The 18,084-nt window shown below is 48.8% G+C and overlaps 1 protein-coding gene across 1 annotated transcript in view; it reads left to right on the top strand.

Moving 5' to 3' along the window:
- Positions 1 to 390: 390 nt before the first annotated feature.
- Positions 391 to 18,084, top strand: part of aacs (acetoacetyl-CoA synthetase) — a 37,475-nt gene continuing 19,781 nt past the window's right edge. Inside the window, exons 1-8 of the mRNA XM_042101584.1 lie at positions 391 to 702; positions 1,262 to 1,365; positions 2,482 to 2,602; positions 4,013 to 4,126; positions 14,073 to 14,170; positions 15,002 to 15,116; positions 15,276 to 15,357; positions 15,585 to 15,735. Coding sequence (XP_041957518.1) covers positions 570 to 702; positions 1,262 to 1,365; positions 2,482 to 2,602; positions 4,013 to 4,126; positions 14,073 to 14,170; positions 15,002 to 15,116; positions 15,276 to 15,357; positions 15,585 to 15,735 — 918 coding nt within the window. The 5' untranslated portion in view covers positions 391 to 569. The remainder of the gene's footprint in view (positions 703 to 1,261; positions 1,366 to 2,481; positions 2,603 to 4,012; positions 4,127 to 14,072; positions 14,171 to 15,001; positions 15,117 to 15,275; positions 15,358 to 15,584; positions 15,736 to 18,084) is intronic.

Below are 18,084 nucleotides of genomic sequence, written 5' to 3'. Positions count from 1 at the left end.
AGGCTAGGCCTATGTGCTGTAGCGTTGTCATTATGAAAGCAACACGTATTGATTATGGCCTAATATTCTTTTTTGCAAACAGAACATACCTTTTTCATGTCTAACACCATTTCCAAATCTGTTACATACAGTAGGCTAGTCTAGGCATTATAGGCGAGTCTATAAGCTATTAGGCCTACAGTGTTAGAAATTATTGGAATCAATTATGCTAACAAAAGTAAATGTAACAATTCAGTCAACATTATATTTTATAATTTATCAACGAACAGTTTAAAAACAAATGATTAATTCAAAGGTTCTATTTTACTAAGCGGAGGACAGGAGGGAGGGCACTGATCTATAAAGAACACAGTGAGGGAGGGGTATTGACGCCGCGTGTGTCACCTGGGGGCGGAGACTAAGGGACTGTCTAGATTACCTCCGTGGCTGCAAGGAAGTGGAACATGACAGTGTGCATGAGTCTCTAGGTTACTGTCCTGTTGAATACGTCCGTGTGCTCTAGCGTTGTCCCCCTCACAACCTTACGTTTTAAAGGACATCTGGTGTGGTCTTGTGTGAACGTGTCCGCAATGCCGAAAGACATCGACGGGAAGAGCATAGAAATCATGGAGTCGAAGGCGATGTGGTACCCAGACTCCAAGAAGAACACACAGATGGATCGGTTCAGGTCGCAGGTGAATCGAGATTTCGGGCTTAATCTGGGTAAGTGTGTTAGCTGCTGATGTTACTCCTGCCGCTAACCACTGTGCCACTGACAAGTGTTGGATAGCAGTCATTCATAAACATGACTTGTCTAGTCTAGTATACTAGTGAGTCTCTGTGTAGGCTATGTAGGATCCTCACATAAACTTTCCTGTCTCTCTTTTATGATGTAATCCGCAGACGTGAATCGCAAGCAGCATTGTTGCAGTAAGAAGCTTTAGGAGCTCATTCTCTCATAGACGCGTTGTACATTTTTGTTAAGCACTTAAAAAAAGCTATTCAGTTTGTCTTTTTCATTTGAGTTCGTTGATAGGCTACTGTGGAGGCTAACATATACCGTTTGATTGCAGCCCTGAAGGCTATGGCCATCTTTCATAAATTTAGGGTTATGTCTAACCTCAACTTTCCTCACTCAGAAAACATTAGCTGAATATCATATTTTTTACTTTGCATTACCAAGTAGCCTATATTTGAAGTAGAGTTAATATTCCTTTCATTTAATTAATGCTATCGACACAAAGTTCTCCTGTGATGGTTGTAATGTCTGTTTCATTTGCAGCCAACTATGATGACCTCTACCAGTGGTCCATTCAGAACTACCAAGAGTTCTGGGCAGAGGTGTGGAGGTTTTGTGGGGTAGTCAGCTCAAGGAAGTATGAAGAGGTACAGTCTCGTTAAGTTTCTGAAGTGAAATGCTACATTACATATACGTTGTGTACCCAATGCTACAATGAGGGTCCTCATTATATAGGCTACAGTCAGCTATGGGGGACTGGACAATGCATAGCCACACTCACCCCCCTCCACTAACCCTGGGAAAAGAAGGGAATTGTTCCTTCCTCAGTCATGCATGCATCCGCAGTGGGGTCCAACTGAGTTATTCTAGTGCTATCACAACATGTGGCCTACTCCTCCCCTTAGAAATTGCATGGCTAAAAGATCAACTGCTACGTGGCCAGATGACAACATATGTGTCTTCACACCTGAGGCATTGTTATACGACTTCCTAAACTGCTCTTGTGTGTGGTGTTGACGGGACAAGTAAATCAAGGGGAACTAGTATGATGAATATGCATTTTAGTGCAGTGCCATTGTAGCCTTACCTATGTTCTATGTGGTATGAACTGATAGTCAGGAATTCCAGAGAATATGTTAGACTTGAACAATTATTCTCTGCTGAAGTCTTATGTTGTAAGGAGTGGTTGTGTGAATAGTTAAGTATTTTTCTGGGCAGTGATGGCAACATGAAGTAAAATCTGAGGCTGAAAACAAGATTGCTTTATGGGAGGTTTATTTAGCTCTCGCATGATTACATTACCCCCACACATCATGTGCAATGTAATATTTGTCTTGCCACACCTTTGGACGAACAGGAGCTGAGAAGGAAGTTGTATAGAAATGGACTCTGCACAGGAATTTCCCGTTTAATTAATATACAGGCGGGCACAGATGCAGTCTTACATCATTTTCTTTACATCAATTTGACCCAAAGCTAGAGTCCTGTTGCTCAGAGTAAACAACTATTGCTACCCTTACACCAGAAGACTTTGGCAAGATTTGGGAAAGATTCTTGAAAAATTGGAGTCTTTTAACTAATGCCCCCCATTCAAGCTTTACTCAAAAGACTGCAATCTTTCAAGAATCTTTCCCAAATCTTTTCAAAGTCTTCTGGTGTAAGGATGGCTTTAGTTGCCCTAAAGACAGGACTGCATTTTGGTCATTTCATATCACATGCTGATCATTCGTAATTTGACCCCCTGTGTGTCTGTTTTCCCCCAGGTCATCGATGTGTCAAAGAAGATATCAGAGGTGCCTGAGTGGTTTAAAGGCAGTCGACTAAATTACGCTGAAAACCTCCTCAAACACAAGGACCAGGACAAAGTAGCTCTATATGCTACCAGTGAGTTCAGCTTTTTTATTTCAGTTTTAATCTCAGTTGCGATGATGTGATGTGCTAATGGAATGCCTTACCGAAGAGAAATCAAGCAGCTCACTTGAGGGTCATCATCTCCCATGGTTAATCAGCATGTCAGTTTGATAATGCTGCCTTTGGTCCTTTAACCACTGCTTATTATGGTCTGATTACTTTATATTTGACCTAATAGGGTGTGGTGAAGCAATATACAAATTAAGTGGCATAATATCTGAGACATAACTTCAGGCCTATTATCAATATGTTGTGTCAGTGCTTGTGTTACTGTTGCCACTTGTCAGGGTGGATAGTGTGCCCTAACCAGTCACCCTCATGTTTTGATGGTTCACCATTTTATGATGAGAATAATTTCCAGCTGAGGTCCAGGGCTCATACGTGCTGGTAGGCTCATACCTGTTTGTATTCTTATCTCTTAGATTGCGTTGTCTTCTGGAAAGTATCCGTAGGCTGACATTAAGGTGGCTATCTGTATGGATAATACCTCTGTTTACCTTAAGCATGCCAAGGTCCTGCTCTTAAAAATAGCAACACAAGGCTACATGTATGTCTCCTCCCCCAAAGATAGAATCAGTCCGGTTTGGGCTGACATTAAATTAAATCAATACCCTGGCTCCTTAATTTGATTTGTTGCCGCGGTGTTTAGTCCATGACGTTCCTCCTGTGATTTCTCATATCTTAATGGATGGGCTGCCCCGTCCAGCTGATGCGGTTAGTGAGCTCCTCGTGGCCCATTTAATTACGAGAGTGCCATTGATCAGGCAGGCTGTAAGGCATCAGTGCAGGAGCCAAGGCAGGCGGAGATGATCCGATGCCCTCTCTCTCTTCATCTCTCCCTCTCTCCATCTCTCTCTCTCTCTCTCTCTCTATCTCCCACCGTTAGGAAGGGAGGGATGTGAGAGATGGGAGCACTGTGTGCGGAGAGGAGAATGACTCGCACACGCAGGTTCAGATGGGCTGAAGGGCGATGGGGGAAATGGAAATGGATAGATTCTCATACTATTTTTTCTTTTTTCCAGCAGTGATGGTCGAGTCTGAGTTTGAGTGTATGTCACACCTCAGGAGTGGCATGCACACAGAATTTGACTGCAAAGATACAGACACTCATGTAAACAAAGCTAGCACATTGAGCAAAAACAAAATAGAAAAAGAAACATCAAGACTAATAAAAGTCCCAGGTTGAATATGTTGGGTTGGGGTCACACAGCTATATATATATATACTGTTTGTGTAGATGTACCTTTTTGTCTTCTGTCTTGTGGAGATGAATTAAGACTTGCTGATTAATAGCATCTTTATTTGGTTTTATCCCACTGAATAATGTTGGGTAGTTTTCCATTGTGCACATGAACAGTTCTTTCTCTCTCCCTCTTTATTTAGCGGAGGCAAGCGAAGACATCACCAAGGTGACGTTTGGCGAGCTGAGGCGCCAAGTGGCGCTGTTTGCCGCCGCCATGAGGAAGATGGGTGTGCGGACAGGAGACAGGGTCGTGGGTGAGTCTCCCGAGCGTTCTCATCTGGGGTCAGGGGTCAGAGGAGATATGACAGCTACCACGAGACAAGCTGTCTGCCGGAGAGATGCGGGGGGTCGAGGGGCGCACCGCTCCTCTGCCTGTGACTGACTCGAGCTGGTCTGGGCTTTGGGGTGTCAAGGGAGAGCTGGGACAGATCTCGTATTTCTGTCTCGTCTTCAGACTGTGAGGGCAGCTCCTCAGGGCAGGGCAAGAGCAGTTATCTCTCTTCTCAAACACATGGTTCTGAGTCAGTCGGTAGAACAATAATCTGAATTACTTTGAGATAGTATGCTGATCATAGCTGCTTATCTGATCAAAACACAGCTGTGAGTCAGCCTGTAAAACGTGGCAAAATTATTTTTAAAAAAAATTGCTTTGACACAATTTGCTAATCATAGCCGCATTCCGTGTATTGTGTCTAGCAATGCTGGTTTCCTTAAAAAACACAAATGACATCTTGGCTCCCTGATTGGTGTCGGCACACTGTTCTGGCCCACGTCCACGCTGTGATTGGTCAGGCGAGGCCAAGCCCCCTGGTCCTTTTGGCCTGTCTACTGGAATCCCACAGTGGGCAGTCTCTGTGTGAATGTATGGGGGCCTGTGTTGGTGAGCTCTCCACAGCCACTGAATGCGGCTATTGGAATAGAACACAGCCTGGTCTATTCAGGCATATGTTAATATGGCCTTAGCCTCTCAGATAGAACTTAGCCTTGAGAAACTCAATCTTGCTCAAACATTGTTTTACTTTTCTTGCATTTGTAACTGTACTTGTGTTGTGATTATATTCAGATTGTGTTGTGATTATATTCAGATTATACATCCAGAATCAGTGTTTTATGCTCACTGTCACAGTAACAGGTTTTTGTTTGTTGATGTCTGTCTCTAAATGGGTGTGTGTATGTGCCTCTGAGTGAGCATGAGGTGCTGAGGCTGTGCAATATGACCAAATTCTCATATCTCGATAGAAGGGTCATTTCATATCCCCATAACAATACATATTAGAATGAATCTGTTTTTTCAGTGTATAGTTTGTATAACTAACCACATGGAATAGGCCTTTTTCCTTTTTACATTTTGAAATGTATGTGGTCAAAATTAATCCAAGACAACTGGTGTGAGACTGCAGCTTTATTCACGACGCCGGGAGAATGTTACCCACATGAAATGTCAAAGTAACAAGCCCACACATCTGTGGGTGAAGCCAACTCTTATACCCTTACCCCACACCCATGGAAAATCACAAGTTGTCACCCTCCAGTGATCACTTAACCATCTGGTATTTTAACAGAGATAAGAAATGTTTACGACCCCCCATCCTGAGGGTTACCCACAGTTCGGTGACACAGGGGTTAATTTAACTAAACATTCCAACATTGGAGTTTCAGAAAAACACAAGGGTCAGAGTAAGGAGATGACAATTAGATTTCACTACATGTATGTAAGGTATACTAAACATTCAATGAGAGACATATAACATTTATCCCACATGTACACAAATAAAGCCTACAATGCAAAGGGAATCCCACAGATTTTACCGTACAAAGAGGAGCAATGACCAGTCAGGAAAACGTGGCTGTCAAGGCCTTCTCTATTCCACCCAAATCCATAAGCAAACACATGAGGTAGCATCACCATGGACAGCAAGGGTCAATCACAGAATTGTGACACAGCTCTAGACTGTGTGTGTCTGTGTGTGTGTGTGTCTGTGTGTGTGTGTCTGTGTGTGTGTGTGTGTCTCTGTGTGTGTGTGTGTCTGTGTGTGTGTGTGTCTGTGTGTGTGTGTGTCTGTGTGTGTGTGCGCGTGTCTAACTTGATTGTCTGGATTGAGCAGCTCCCTTAGTGATGTCATTGGGTGGGGCTGGGAGACTTACTGACTCACGCACTCACTCCTAATGGAGATGAGGATTTTTATTGGCCACTCGCCCCTTCAGAATGGCCCCTTTAGCGTGATATGAAGGGAGCGTACAAAATCCTTCTTATGCAAATGATTCACATCAGTCTGTCTTTATGTCTTCTTTAATTCATTCATTCTTTTTCACATTACTCGTTGACTCTACTCTCCCTGCTCTTCATTTCTCTCTGTCCCCTTGTGAGCAATACTCTATTTATATAACCAGAAATTGAAACTGATTTTATACGGACTTGTCAGACACCAAACAGGACGAGGACCACAATTGCGTCACGTTCAAAAGTTTATTTAAGGGTTGGGGGTTTCAGGGGTTCCGGGGGGGGTACAGGAGTTCCAAGAGTCTGCGTGTGTGTGTTCCCCCAGTAGCCGAACAGCGAAGGCAGGAGCTGGATGATCCGGGAAGTCCTGGGGGAAACACACACACAACAGCAATTGAACCGAAGCAGCAGTACAGTCAAGGACTAGGCGGTATTCGTAGAAGAGGGACGGAAGGCAGGTCAAGATTACCGGGGCTGGAGAACACAGAAGTAGTCGAGCGGGTCCGGGATCACAGGCAAAGAGTCAGAGGCGTTTTCAATAAACAGGCAGGTAACTGGTGCTGGTTGCAGACGATCTGACAAGTGTGGACTGAAAAGCAAGGCTTTATATAGAGGGCATGATGAGTGGTGAATGCAGTGCAGCTGGTAGGTAACGAGGGTGAGGCAGAGCAGAGCAGGAACAGGTGGAGGTCATCAGACTTCAATCAGCACGTGTTACCAGGCAGAGAGAGAGCTCATGACAGAACCCCCCCCCTAAGGGACGGCCCCAGAAGTCCCCAAGAGTGACACCACGTCGGGAGGGCGGAGGGGAGCCGGTGGAGGGCTAGAATTCCTCCGAGCGGTCCGAGTGAACATCCTCATCCTCGGAGGGAGCTGGAGGGTCGTGGACAGAAGACGGGACAGGTACCGAGACAGGGTCAGGGTCAGGCACATGACAGGAAGCCGGGCGGGCAGGACGGTTAGGGACCCCTCTGGGGCGGCCCCTACGGATTGCAGGTTGATCAGGATGCAGACGGTGGAAGTCGGCGATGAGTGTCCGGTCCACAATCCGACTGGCTGGCACCCAGGTTCTCTCCTCAGGTCCATAGCCCTCCCAGTCGACGAGATACTGGAGGCCCCTACCTCGCCGTCTGGACCGAAGCAGGCGTCGAACGGTGTACACCAGCCCACCGTCAACGAGGCGAGGAGGAGGAGGAGGAAGCGGCACGGGGACCAGCGGGCTTTCATGCGTCGGCTTGACTTTCGAAACATGGAAAGTAGGGTGCACCCTCATGGAGGTTGGCAACTGGAGCCGGACTGCGGTTGGGCTGATGACCCTCTGGATAGGGAACGGGCCGAGGAATCGAGGTGCCAGTTTACGCGATTCCACCCGCAGTGGGAGATCCTTGGCTGACAGCCACACCTTCTGGCCAACACGGTAGGCGGGTGCCGGCGATCTTCGGCGGTTAGCCCCAGTGGCATAGCTGACAGCTGACTTGAGTAGCGTGGCACGAGCTTGTGACCAGGTACGACGGCAACGGCGGGCATAGGCGAGGGCAGACGGGCAGGACACATCTCCTTCCTGGCTGGGGAACAGGGGGGGCTGGTAGCCATACACACACTGGAAAGGTGACATACCAGTGGCAGAGCAGGTGAGGGAGTTGTGAGCATACTCTATCCACATCAGTTGTTGTGCCCAAGCCTGGGGTTTGCGAGAAACCATGCACCGCAGCGCCTTCTCCAGCTCCTGGTTTGCCCGCTCGGATTGACCATTGGACTGGGGGTGGAAACCAGAGGTGAGACTCACTGTGGCCCCTAGAAGACGGCAGAACTCCTTCCAGAATGTAGAGGTAAATTGCGGGCCTCGGTCAGAGACAACATCCCTGGGCAGCCCGTGTAGACGGAAGACATGATCAAGAACAGCCTGGGCAGTCTCTCTGGCAGATGGCAGTTTAGGGAGGGGAATGAAGTGTGCCATCTTGCTAAACCGGTCAACCACAGTGAGAATGACAGTCATCCCACCTGATGGTGGGAGGCCAGTTACAAAGTCCAAGGAGACGTGGGACCAGGGTCGTGTGGGCACAGGCAAGGGCTGGAGTAAACCAGCAGGGGGCCGAGTGGAGGACTTGTTCTGATTGCAGGTGGGGCAGGCACGGACGAATTCTCGGACATCCCTTCTCAAAGACGACCACCAAAAGCGCTGGGCAAGGAGATGGCAGGTGCGGGCGGAGCCCGGGTGGCAGGCAAGGCGGGAGTTGTGTCCCCACTGTATGACCCGGGACCTCAAATTATCTGGGACGAAGAGACGACCGTCTGGGCATGCACTGGGACTGGGATGGTCACGGAGGGCCTCTTGAATTTCCTCCTCGATATCCCAGGTCAGGGCAGCTACGACGCAGGGATCGGGCAGAATTGATGCAGGTTCCTGGGAAGGGGCGTCATCCTTATGAAACTGACGGGAGAGAGCGTCCGGCTTGGTGTTCCGAGAACCTGGGCGGTATGACAGGGTGAAGTTGAATCTGGTGAAAAACAAGGCCCAGCGGGACTGTCTGGGGTTAAGACGTTTGGCATTGCGGATGTATTCGAGGTTTTTGTGATCGGTCCAGACCAGGAACGGAACTGTGGACCCCTCCAGCCAGTGACGCCACTCCTCCAGGGCAAGCTTGACAGCCAACAGCTCACGGTTTCCAACATCATAATTGCGCTCTGCAGGTGAAAGCCGGCGAGAGAAAAATGCACAGGGGTGCAACTTGTTGTCCTCCTCTGCCCGTTGAGAGAGTATGGCCCCGACTCCCACGTCTGAGGCATCCACCTCGACAACGAACTGCCGGTCTGAATCCGGCATCTGGAGGATGGGGGCAGTGGTGAACCGGGCCTTGAGGGTATGAAAGGCTGTGTTGGCCTCTGGGGTCCAGGAAAAGGGGTGTTTGATGCTGGTCAGAGCTGTGAGGGGAGCGGCGACGGAGCTGTAGTTCCGGATGAATTTCCGGTAGAAATTGGCAAAACCGAGGAATTGCTGCAGCTTCTTCCTATTCCCCGGAACTGGCCAGGAGGTAACTGCCGAGACCTTTGCGGGGTCCATCTGGATATTGCCTTCAGCGACGATGTATCCCAGGAATGACACAGTCTGAGCATGGAACTCGCATTTCTCCGCCTTGACATAGAGAGAGTTCTCCAGGAGCCGTCGAAGAACCAGCTGGACATGACGGGTGTGTTCGGACAGAGTTCTGGAGAAAATTAAGATGTCGTCCAGGTACACGAAGACGAATTTATTCAGCATGTCCCGCAGCACATCATTCACCAGCGCCTGGAATACCGCTGGGGCGTTGGTGAGGCCAAATGGCATTACCAGGTACTCATAATGGCCGGTGTGGGTGTTGAATGCTGTCTTCCACTCGTCACCCTCCCTTACTCGCACTAGGTGGTAAGCATTTCTAAGGTCCAGTTTGGTGAAAATAGTGGATCCCTGGAGCAATTCAAAAGCAGAGGTGAGTAAAGGCAGAGGGTACCGGTTCTTCACTGTGACATCATTCAGACCTCGATAATCAATGCAGGGGCGAAGAGAACCATCTTTCTTTCCCACAAAGAAGAACCCGGCACCAGCAGGAGAGGAAGACGGGCGGATGAGTCCAGCTGCCAGGGAGTCCCTGATGTAATCCTCCATAGTTTTTCTTTCAGGAGGGGATAGTGAGTAGAGGTGACCTTTGGGTGGAGCAGTCCCAGGGAGGAGATCAATGGCACAGTCGTACGGACGGTGTGGGGGCAGAGATGTGGCTTTGGTCTTGTTGAACACCTCTCGGAGGCCATGGTAACATTCAGGGACATTAGAAATGTCGTGGGCAATGCTGGGGGGTACTGAGCCGGGGGGCAGCGAGGCAGCACGCAAACAGGTCAGGTGGCAGGCATTTCCCCACTCTTTCACAGTTCCGGAGGCCCAATCGAGGTGAGGATTGTGGAGACGGAGCCAAGGGTAGCCCAGGATTAGGGGTTGGCCTGGAGAGCTGAGCAGGTGGAAGCGGATGGTCTCTCGGTGGTTTCCTGACACCATCATTGAGATGGGGGCTGTGATGCTGGTAACTGTGCCAATTGCGTGACCGTCCAGGGCCCGGGCTGGAACAGGAGTGGACAAGCGATGGCTTTCCAAGCCCAGCTGACGAGCAAGTCCTGTGTCAATAATGTTTGCTTCTGCGCCAGAGTCCACCAGGGCTGCCAGGGTGTGGGTGGAATCAGACAGGTGAAGACAGACTTGGATGAGGGGTTTACGGCTGATGGAGGGCTGAATGTTCATTGAGCTCATCCGGATTCCTCCTACATCTGGTGAGCTCCGGCTTTTGCTGGACAGGTGGCGACTCGATGACCATCACCACCACAGTACAGGCACAAGTTGGAGGTGATGCGTCGCTGGCGCTCTGCAGGGGTTAGGGAGGTGCGGCCGATCTCCATCGGTTCAGACTGGTCCGGCTGGCTAGATGGTGTGGCAGGTGCGGACAGAAGGGCAGTTGGGACACTCCGTGTGCTGGTGGATGGACTCTGGCGCCCTCTCTCATGACGGCGGGCCTGGATCCTGCGGTCGATGCGGACAGCCAGAGCAATGGCTTCATCAAGAGTGGGGGGTTGATCATGGGAAACCAGCTCGTCCTTTATGTAGTCCGCCAGGCTGTGGAGGAAAGCATCCACCAATGCTTCCATGTTCCAGGAGCTTCGACTTGCCACGGTTCGAAAGTCGATGGAGTAATCCGCAACAGTCCTTCTGCCTTGGCGAATACTCATCAGGATCCGAGATGCCTCGGCTATTGTGGATTCCAAATCGAATACCTTGAGCATCTCCTCTGCGAATAGGTTGAAGGTTGCACATGCTGGGGTCTGGCGCTCGAACTCCGCCGTTCCCCAGAGTCGAGCTCGGCCCGTCAGGTGAGTGATCACGTAACCGACCCTCGCCCCTTCAGTGGCAAAAGTCCTGGGTTGCAGGGTAAACTGGACACGGCAGCTCGTCAGGAACGCCCGTACCTGGGTTGGGTCGCCGCTGAACCGCTCTGGATTGCCGATCCTGGGTTCTGGGGCTCCGGCAGCCACGGTAGCAGTGGACTGGGCAGGAGACTCGGGTGCTGGGCCGGTGAGCAGGCTGGCTGGGGCTGGGCCGGTGGGAGCAGGCAGAGGAGAAAGGTTGGTGAGAAGTTGAATGATCATTGCAAGTTGTTGCTGTTGCTGCTGGAACTGCTGACGCTGGCTCAAGCCGGCTTGAAGTAGGGAGGCAATGTCAGCAGTGTTGCGGTTTACCTCTCTCTCTGTCTCTTCCAGGCGTTGCATGGCGGTGGGTGGTTCTGGTTCGTCGGTTTCCATGCTGGTTCGACCGTGCGCTGGGTCCATGTTTGGTCAGATCGTACTGTCAGACACCAAACAGGACGAGGACCACAATTGCGTCACGTTCAAAAGTTTATTTAAGGGTTGGGGGTTTCAGGGGTTCCGGGGGGGGTACAGGAGTTCCAAGAGTCTGCGTGTGTGTGTTCCCCCAGTAGCCGAACAGCGAAGGCAGGAGCTGGATGATCCGGGAAGTCCTGGGGGAAACACACACACAACAGCAATTGAACCGAAGCAGCAGTACAGTCAAGGACTAGGCGGTATTCGTAGAAGAGGGACGGAAGGCAGGTCAAGATTACCGGGGCTGGAGAACACAGAAGTAGTCGAGCGGGTCCGGGATCACAGGCAAAGAGTCAGAGGCGTTTTCAATAAACAGGCAGGTAACTGGTGCTGGTTGCAGACGATCTGACAAGTGTGGACTGAAAAGCAAGGCTTTATATAGAGGGCATGATGAGTGGTGAATGCAGTGCAGCTGGTAGGTAACGAGGGTGAGGCAGAGCAGAGCAGGAACAGGTGGAGGTCATCAGACTTCAATCAGCACGTGTTACCAGGCAGAGAGAGAGCTCATGACACGGACTTTCCTGAGGTATATTGATGTTATGAGCTCCAGTGCTTGCCTGTTAAAACGCCTCGTTTCCCAGAGATTGAGGATGTTGTTATAAAGCAAACAGAGCCATGCCGGCTATGTGTCAATTTGAGACGTCACGGTGCCAGCAGGACAACACATCAGTCCGGATTTACGTTTTGTCACAGGGATCCATAAATTGGCCATCCATAAGTTCCCTCCTCTCTCGCTCTCTTCCTCCACCAAGCCCCCTCCTCTCTCTCTCTCTTTCGTGTGTGTGTGTGTGTGTGTGTGTGTGTGTGTGTGTGTGGAATTGATGACGAGAGCGCAAAAGAGAGTGGGCTGGGGAGCTATTGGAAATGGGAGCCGTTGCCGTGTGGCCTTGCTCTGCTGCTTGATTAAGTGTGATCTGTCCCCAAGGGGCGGCGGAGAATATATAGCCACTTTAAAGATTAAGAGCGTCCAGCTTTATGAGTGTAGTCCAGCCGCCTAATGGAAGCGGGCCATTACACTTCTGTCAGTGCTGTGGTTTCTGTCCACCCTGTAGAACAGAACAGAATGGTTATGAGAAGGTGACCGATGACAGATGAGTCATTTTAATATGTCACCTTGTTACCCACCATGTCGTTGTCTCAAAATAGTCTGTTGGTTTCAAGGATGTTGTGAGAAAAGGACTTGAGTCGGCTGCGGTGTGTTTTTATGTAATAAAAGGCCGAAGACCATACTGTAGAGAATAGACAAAACAGCTCGGAGCTGGAGGATAGCAGCCATGTCACGACACCGTATCTTCTGTAGAATTACTTTTAAAAACAGATAACAAGATAATATTAACATCAACAAGTGCATAACATTATATTGGATAGTTGTTATCAAGTGCTCTTTATACCTAGTATCCTCCCTTACACATAGAGGATACCGGAGAACTAGAGGGCAATAGTCATGCTTAGAGCAATATCATACTATACTAGAGGGCAATAGTCATGCTTAGGGCAATATCGTACTATTTACTAGAGGGCAATAGTCATGTTTAGGGCAATATCATACTATACTAGAGGGCAATAGTCATGCTTAGGGCAATATCATACTATTTACTAGGGTAATAGTTTTTATCCTTAATGTGATTAATTTAGTTGTACAGCTAAATAAAGTCCTTCAACCTACAGTTGAAGAACATAGCACCTCTCGTTGGAATACTGATTGTTGTGGTCGTGACTCTCCTAGCGTCATATCGATGAGATACATGCTGGGGAGTTGTTGTTGAGTTCCTGTATGGATTGAGTCGGTGGAGCACATAACGGGTTTGTCCTCCTGCGTTTGTCTCTGAACCTGTTAGGAGATTACCAGGTCACTGGGTCACGGTGCGGCCTAGCCTTAGCTGCCCTGTCTTAGGAAGTCAGGGTGCACATACACACTAGTCTGACACCATACAGAGTACATACAGTGAGTGCACTGCATACTATACAGACATACAGTGAGTGCACTGCATACTATACAGACATACAGGGAGTACAAATACACATACTTTTGTAGCCAATTTCCTGTGCAAGGACTAAGCCTAGTTCTAGACTAAAAACAATTTTAGTGTAGATGTTCATTTTAGTCTTGGACTAGGCTACCTCATAGTACAGATAACTGCTCCTACATGTTTTTACCCAAAGACATATGTACTGCTATTGTCTCTGTCTTCTTGTGAGTAATACCTTATTTGTATAACCAGACATTGGTTTGAGATTTCATACACTTTCCTGCTTTGAAGCCTAATTTCTGCGCTTTATTGATGTTAAGAGCTCTGTACTTACCTGTTACACATACTCACACAAATATTGTAACATGAATTTTGTCAAACTCATAAGGGCATAAGAGTTGTTGTTGTGCGTGGGCTTGCGAATGCTCTGCGATGAGTTCCTGCTGCTCTTGTCACTTACCACTCCCTCTGAGAGCTATATCTGATAGTCAAAGTGTAATCTTTCCGTTGGTTAAACTTCACTTCCTCTCTTTCTTGCGCCCTCTCTCTCTCTCTCTCTCTCTCTCTCTCTCTCTCTCTCTCCCCCATCTACCTTTTCTCTCTCTCCTCCAGGATACCTGCCCAATGGAGTCCATGCAATAGAGGCCATGCTTGCTGCCGCCAGTATAGGAGCCATCTGGAGCTCCACATCCGTAGACTTTGGAGTGAATGTAAGACCCCGGGGGTCAGAGGGTTGAGGGAGGTGAGGGGCCAGTAAGAAGTATGGGGTCATGGTGTATATAGACATTCACATTAGTTTGTGTGCACCCCTGGTAATTGGTGTATTGTCTTAATTAAGATGCGTTGGACGGCTGTATATATAGACATAAGTACTGGTCTGTGTGTGCATATGCTCTAAATGTAGGTGTGCATACCGAGCTTACAAATCTATACACGCTTAATACACACATACACACACAGTCACCCTTTAATCTTATGGGTATATATGTAGTAAATTAACAACTTGTCGTAGGCCCAGTTTTCTGCATGAGAACGAATGGTGTTCATGTCCATGCGCTTGTCCATTCAGACACTGTCCACGCACATACACGCGCACACACACACACACACACACATTCACACACACATACACACACACACATATACACATGCGAACGCGTGCAAGACGGGCTCTAGTCTATATAGAAAGACCCTGAGGCAGTGTAGCTGCTCTGTAAATAGGACAGTCTGCATTGTTACCTGTTACCGCATGAGTGGCTATCTAGGCCCCGTGCTGTGCACAGCTTATACTGCCACCCTGTGGACATATCAGACAACTGCACCATACAAAAAATCTCCTCTAGGGGGAGGTCTTACTGTGTTGTTTGCAGGTTTGATTTGAATTAGCAACAACTTTGTCTTTATATTTATGTGCTACTGAGGATGGAGTAACTTTAGTGTGTGTGTGTGTGAGAGAGTGTGCGTGTTTGATGAGTTAGTGTGGCATATGTGTTTAGGTCATGTCTGCTTCTAACTATGTTTCCATCTCTGTGGCATTGCAGGGTGTGTTGGACCGCTTCTCTCAAATCCAGCCCAAACTCATCTTCTCAGTACCGGCTGTCAGATACAACTGCAAAGTGCACGACCACATGAACAAACTCATCAGTGTGGTCAAAGGTACAGCACAGAGCTTGGTGCAGAGACCGTATAGGCCAATCCTCACCACAGCTACAAGGCTACAGTTGACTTTTATAATCACACTGATTGGGCACTGTATTGAGCTGTCTAGATAGTACAGATTTGATTCTGAAATATGTGTGTACGTGTGTGTTTCAGGACTCCCAGATTTGGAGAAGGTTGTCATTATTCCTTATGTCTGCTCTAGACAAGAAATTGATTTGTCCAGAGTCCCAAACGGGTGAGCCGTGTATACACTCTGTGCACATTTGCCTGTGTGTCTCTGTGTGTGTGTCTCTGTGTGTGTGTGTGTGTGTGTGTGTGTGTGTGTGTGTGTGTCTGTGGATAGAGTTTGTATGGTGTAGGTGAGGTGTATTGTGGACTCTGTATCTGACTTCTGACCCCCCTCCTTCCTTCCTCCCTCTCTCTCTCTCTCCCTCTCTCTCTCTCTTCCCCCTACCTCTCCAGTGTGTACCTGGAGGATTTCCTTGCTACAGGGATGGAGGGAGACCATCCGCCCCAGCTGGAGTTTGAGCAGCTGCCCTTCTCTCACCCCCTGTTTATCATGTACTCCTCGGGGACCACTGGCGCCCCCAAGTGTATGGTGCACTCTGCAGGGGTAAGAACCACTGCCTGCCCCCTACCTCCCAGCCGGCCCAATACACAATGCCTAGGCTCAGCCACTGGCTGATTAAAAACTCTTCCACTCGACACCGTTCCCTCAGATAGTTTCCCTTTCTTCATCTGATCTGACAGACATCAATCAATCAATCAAACCATGTTGAAAATTACAGTCATGTCATTTGTCTTCTAGCTATTTTACTGAATTGATTTTGTTTTGTAGAAGAGAAAAGATGAGTGACAGGTCATTGATACAATGCTTTCTCCTAATGCTTAGATATGGTTTAGTGTATTCCCCAGTTAATTTATGGTGTGAACAGTGGTGCATAGGAAATAGGAAACGGTGGTGCATAGGAAATAGGAAAAGATCAGTCGATGCACATGTTTGAGCTGTGTGATACTGCGCAGGGAGACTCCCTTGTTCTCACTTCTCACTAGTTTTAGCTGGATCAGCAGAGCTCCCCTGGGTACCGAGCTTATCAGGAGGATGGCACAAGAGATGCAGAGCAGAGGGAAGAGGCATCTCCCCAGATACACTCAGACACACTTCCCTTTAGGGATGCACATGGGAGCACTCCCACACAGATATATGTGCACGCACACACACACACACACACACACACACACGCACACACACACACACACACACACACACACACACACACACACACACACACACACACACACACACACACACACACACACACACACACACGCAGATAGAGTCAGAGGCTATGCTCAAATACAGATGGAGAAACCAGGTTTCAGAAAGTAGAAGTCCTACCCTGTATTTCTTCCATCATTTCTCTAATTAGCACAACTCTTCTGCCAAGTAGAGGAGTTAATTAGTGAAGTCATCTGCACAGTGGGCAGATAGAACCAGTCTATGGTAGGACTTTTACGATCTAACTCCAGGTTTTTCCACCTCTGAACTGTGCCCATGCCATTTCGGCAGCATTGATCCACACGCAGAGTGTTTACCATCTTCATCCACCAGGTGGCACTCCGAGACAGTGGACAGAGTTGACTCTCCCTGTCAGAGCCCACACGTTGCACCTCCCTTTCATCTCAGAGATGTGCAGAATTCCAGGTCTAACTTATGAGACGCTCTGCCGTCTTTTTACCCCACCACCACCTCCACCACCACCACCCCCCGTCATTTTAAAAGGAGCTCCCACCAGGCGGCTGAACGAACAAAAGTCTGCGCGCAGAAAAGAATTGTAAAATCTCGCCCTTGTTTGTGTGTTTGTTCGCTCTGACATCCCCGAGTTGCACATGCCCCACAAACAGCTCCACAGCTTTGTGTTGGCAGAAGCAGGAGCAGGAGTGTGATGGTTACAGGGATGTGCTGTGCTGCTTGGGTTTTGGGGGGGGGGGGGGGGGGGGGCAGTTTTATTTTGTGGCTGCTTCTCTACCTAAACAGACATGCTGGATGTCACCCGCTCTCCTACACACCTTCTCTTTCTCCCCCTCTCTCCCTCTCACTTTCTTCCTCTCTCTCTCTCTCTCTCTCTCTCTCTCTCTCTCTCTCTCTCTCTCTCTCTCTCTCTCTCTCTCTCTCTCTCTCTCTCTCTCTCTCCTTCTGCTGGAGGGATAATTAGATACTTGTGAACATGTGTGGAGGAGCAGCCATTCAGACCTGGGCCCGTTCTCGCTCGCGCCCGCCCGTCAGTCAGCGCTAGCAATTAAAGCTAACGCCTAGCACCTTGTTAGGCTCATTTTAAAGAGGCGGCGACTGTCAGCCTGAAGAGGGCTGCTGCCGGGCGAGCGAAGAAAAGGAGCAGAGAGAGAGAAAAGGGAGGTGTATACGATGATGACATTTACCCCCCCCCCCCCCTCCTCCTCTTTCTTCTTCTTCTTCTTCTTCTTCTTCTTTTTCTTCGTCTCTGTTCAATGGGAGGCAGCTGACTTCCTCTCGGCGGTGGCTTCATACCGTAATTACCTCCCTGCGGCGAGGTGAGAGAGAAGCCCGGGCGTATCTGTGTCATTCACGGAGCAGATTGAAATGGGCACTCGCCACGCACTTAACCCGCATGCTTTTTTTCCCGCCTTTTTCCCCCAACGCAGCACAAGGTTGTTTATGCACTCGTGTCAACCTTCAAAGACTACCCGGCGAGGTATGGCACGAGAGGTCCATGTTAAAGAGAGATAGGATGGTGTCGAGATAAGGGCCTCCTCTAAAATCTGTGCTCTTCCTGGGGAGATGAATGAAAAGGTTGGGGGGTGTGGCGATGGAGGTAGCTTCTTTTGGGTGTTTTCCTTGTCTGTCAGGTTATGAACACTAATGCTGACCAGTAGCAAAGAGGGACACTGATGATGACCCTGTTATTAACTGGAGTAGACACAC

The sequence above is a fragment of the Alosa sapidissima genome, chromosome 8 (assembly GCF_018492685.1).
Source record: "Alosa sapidissima isolate fAloSap1 chromosome 8, fAloSap1.pri, whole genome shotgun sequence".
NCBI classification, from domain to species: domain Eukaryota; kingdom Metazoa; phylum Chordata; class Actinopteri; order Clupeiformes; family Clupeidae; genus Alosa; species Alosa sapidissima.
Note: the sequence above shows the minus strand (reverse complement) of the source record. Positions and strands in the feature narration are given on the sequence as shown.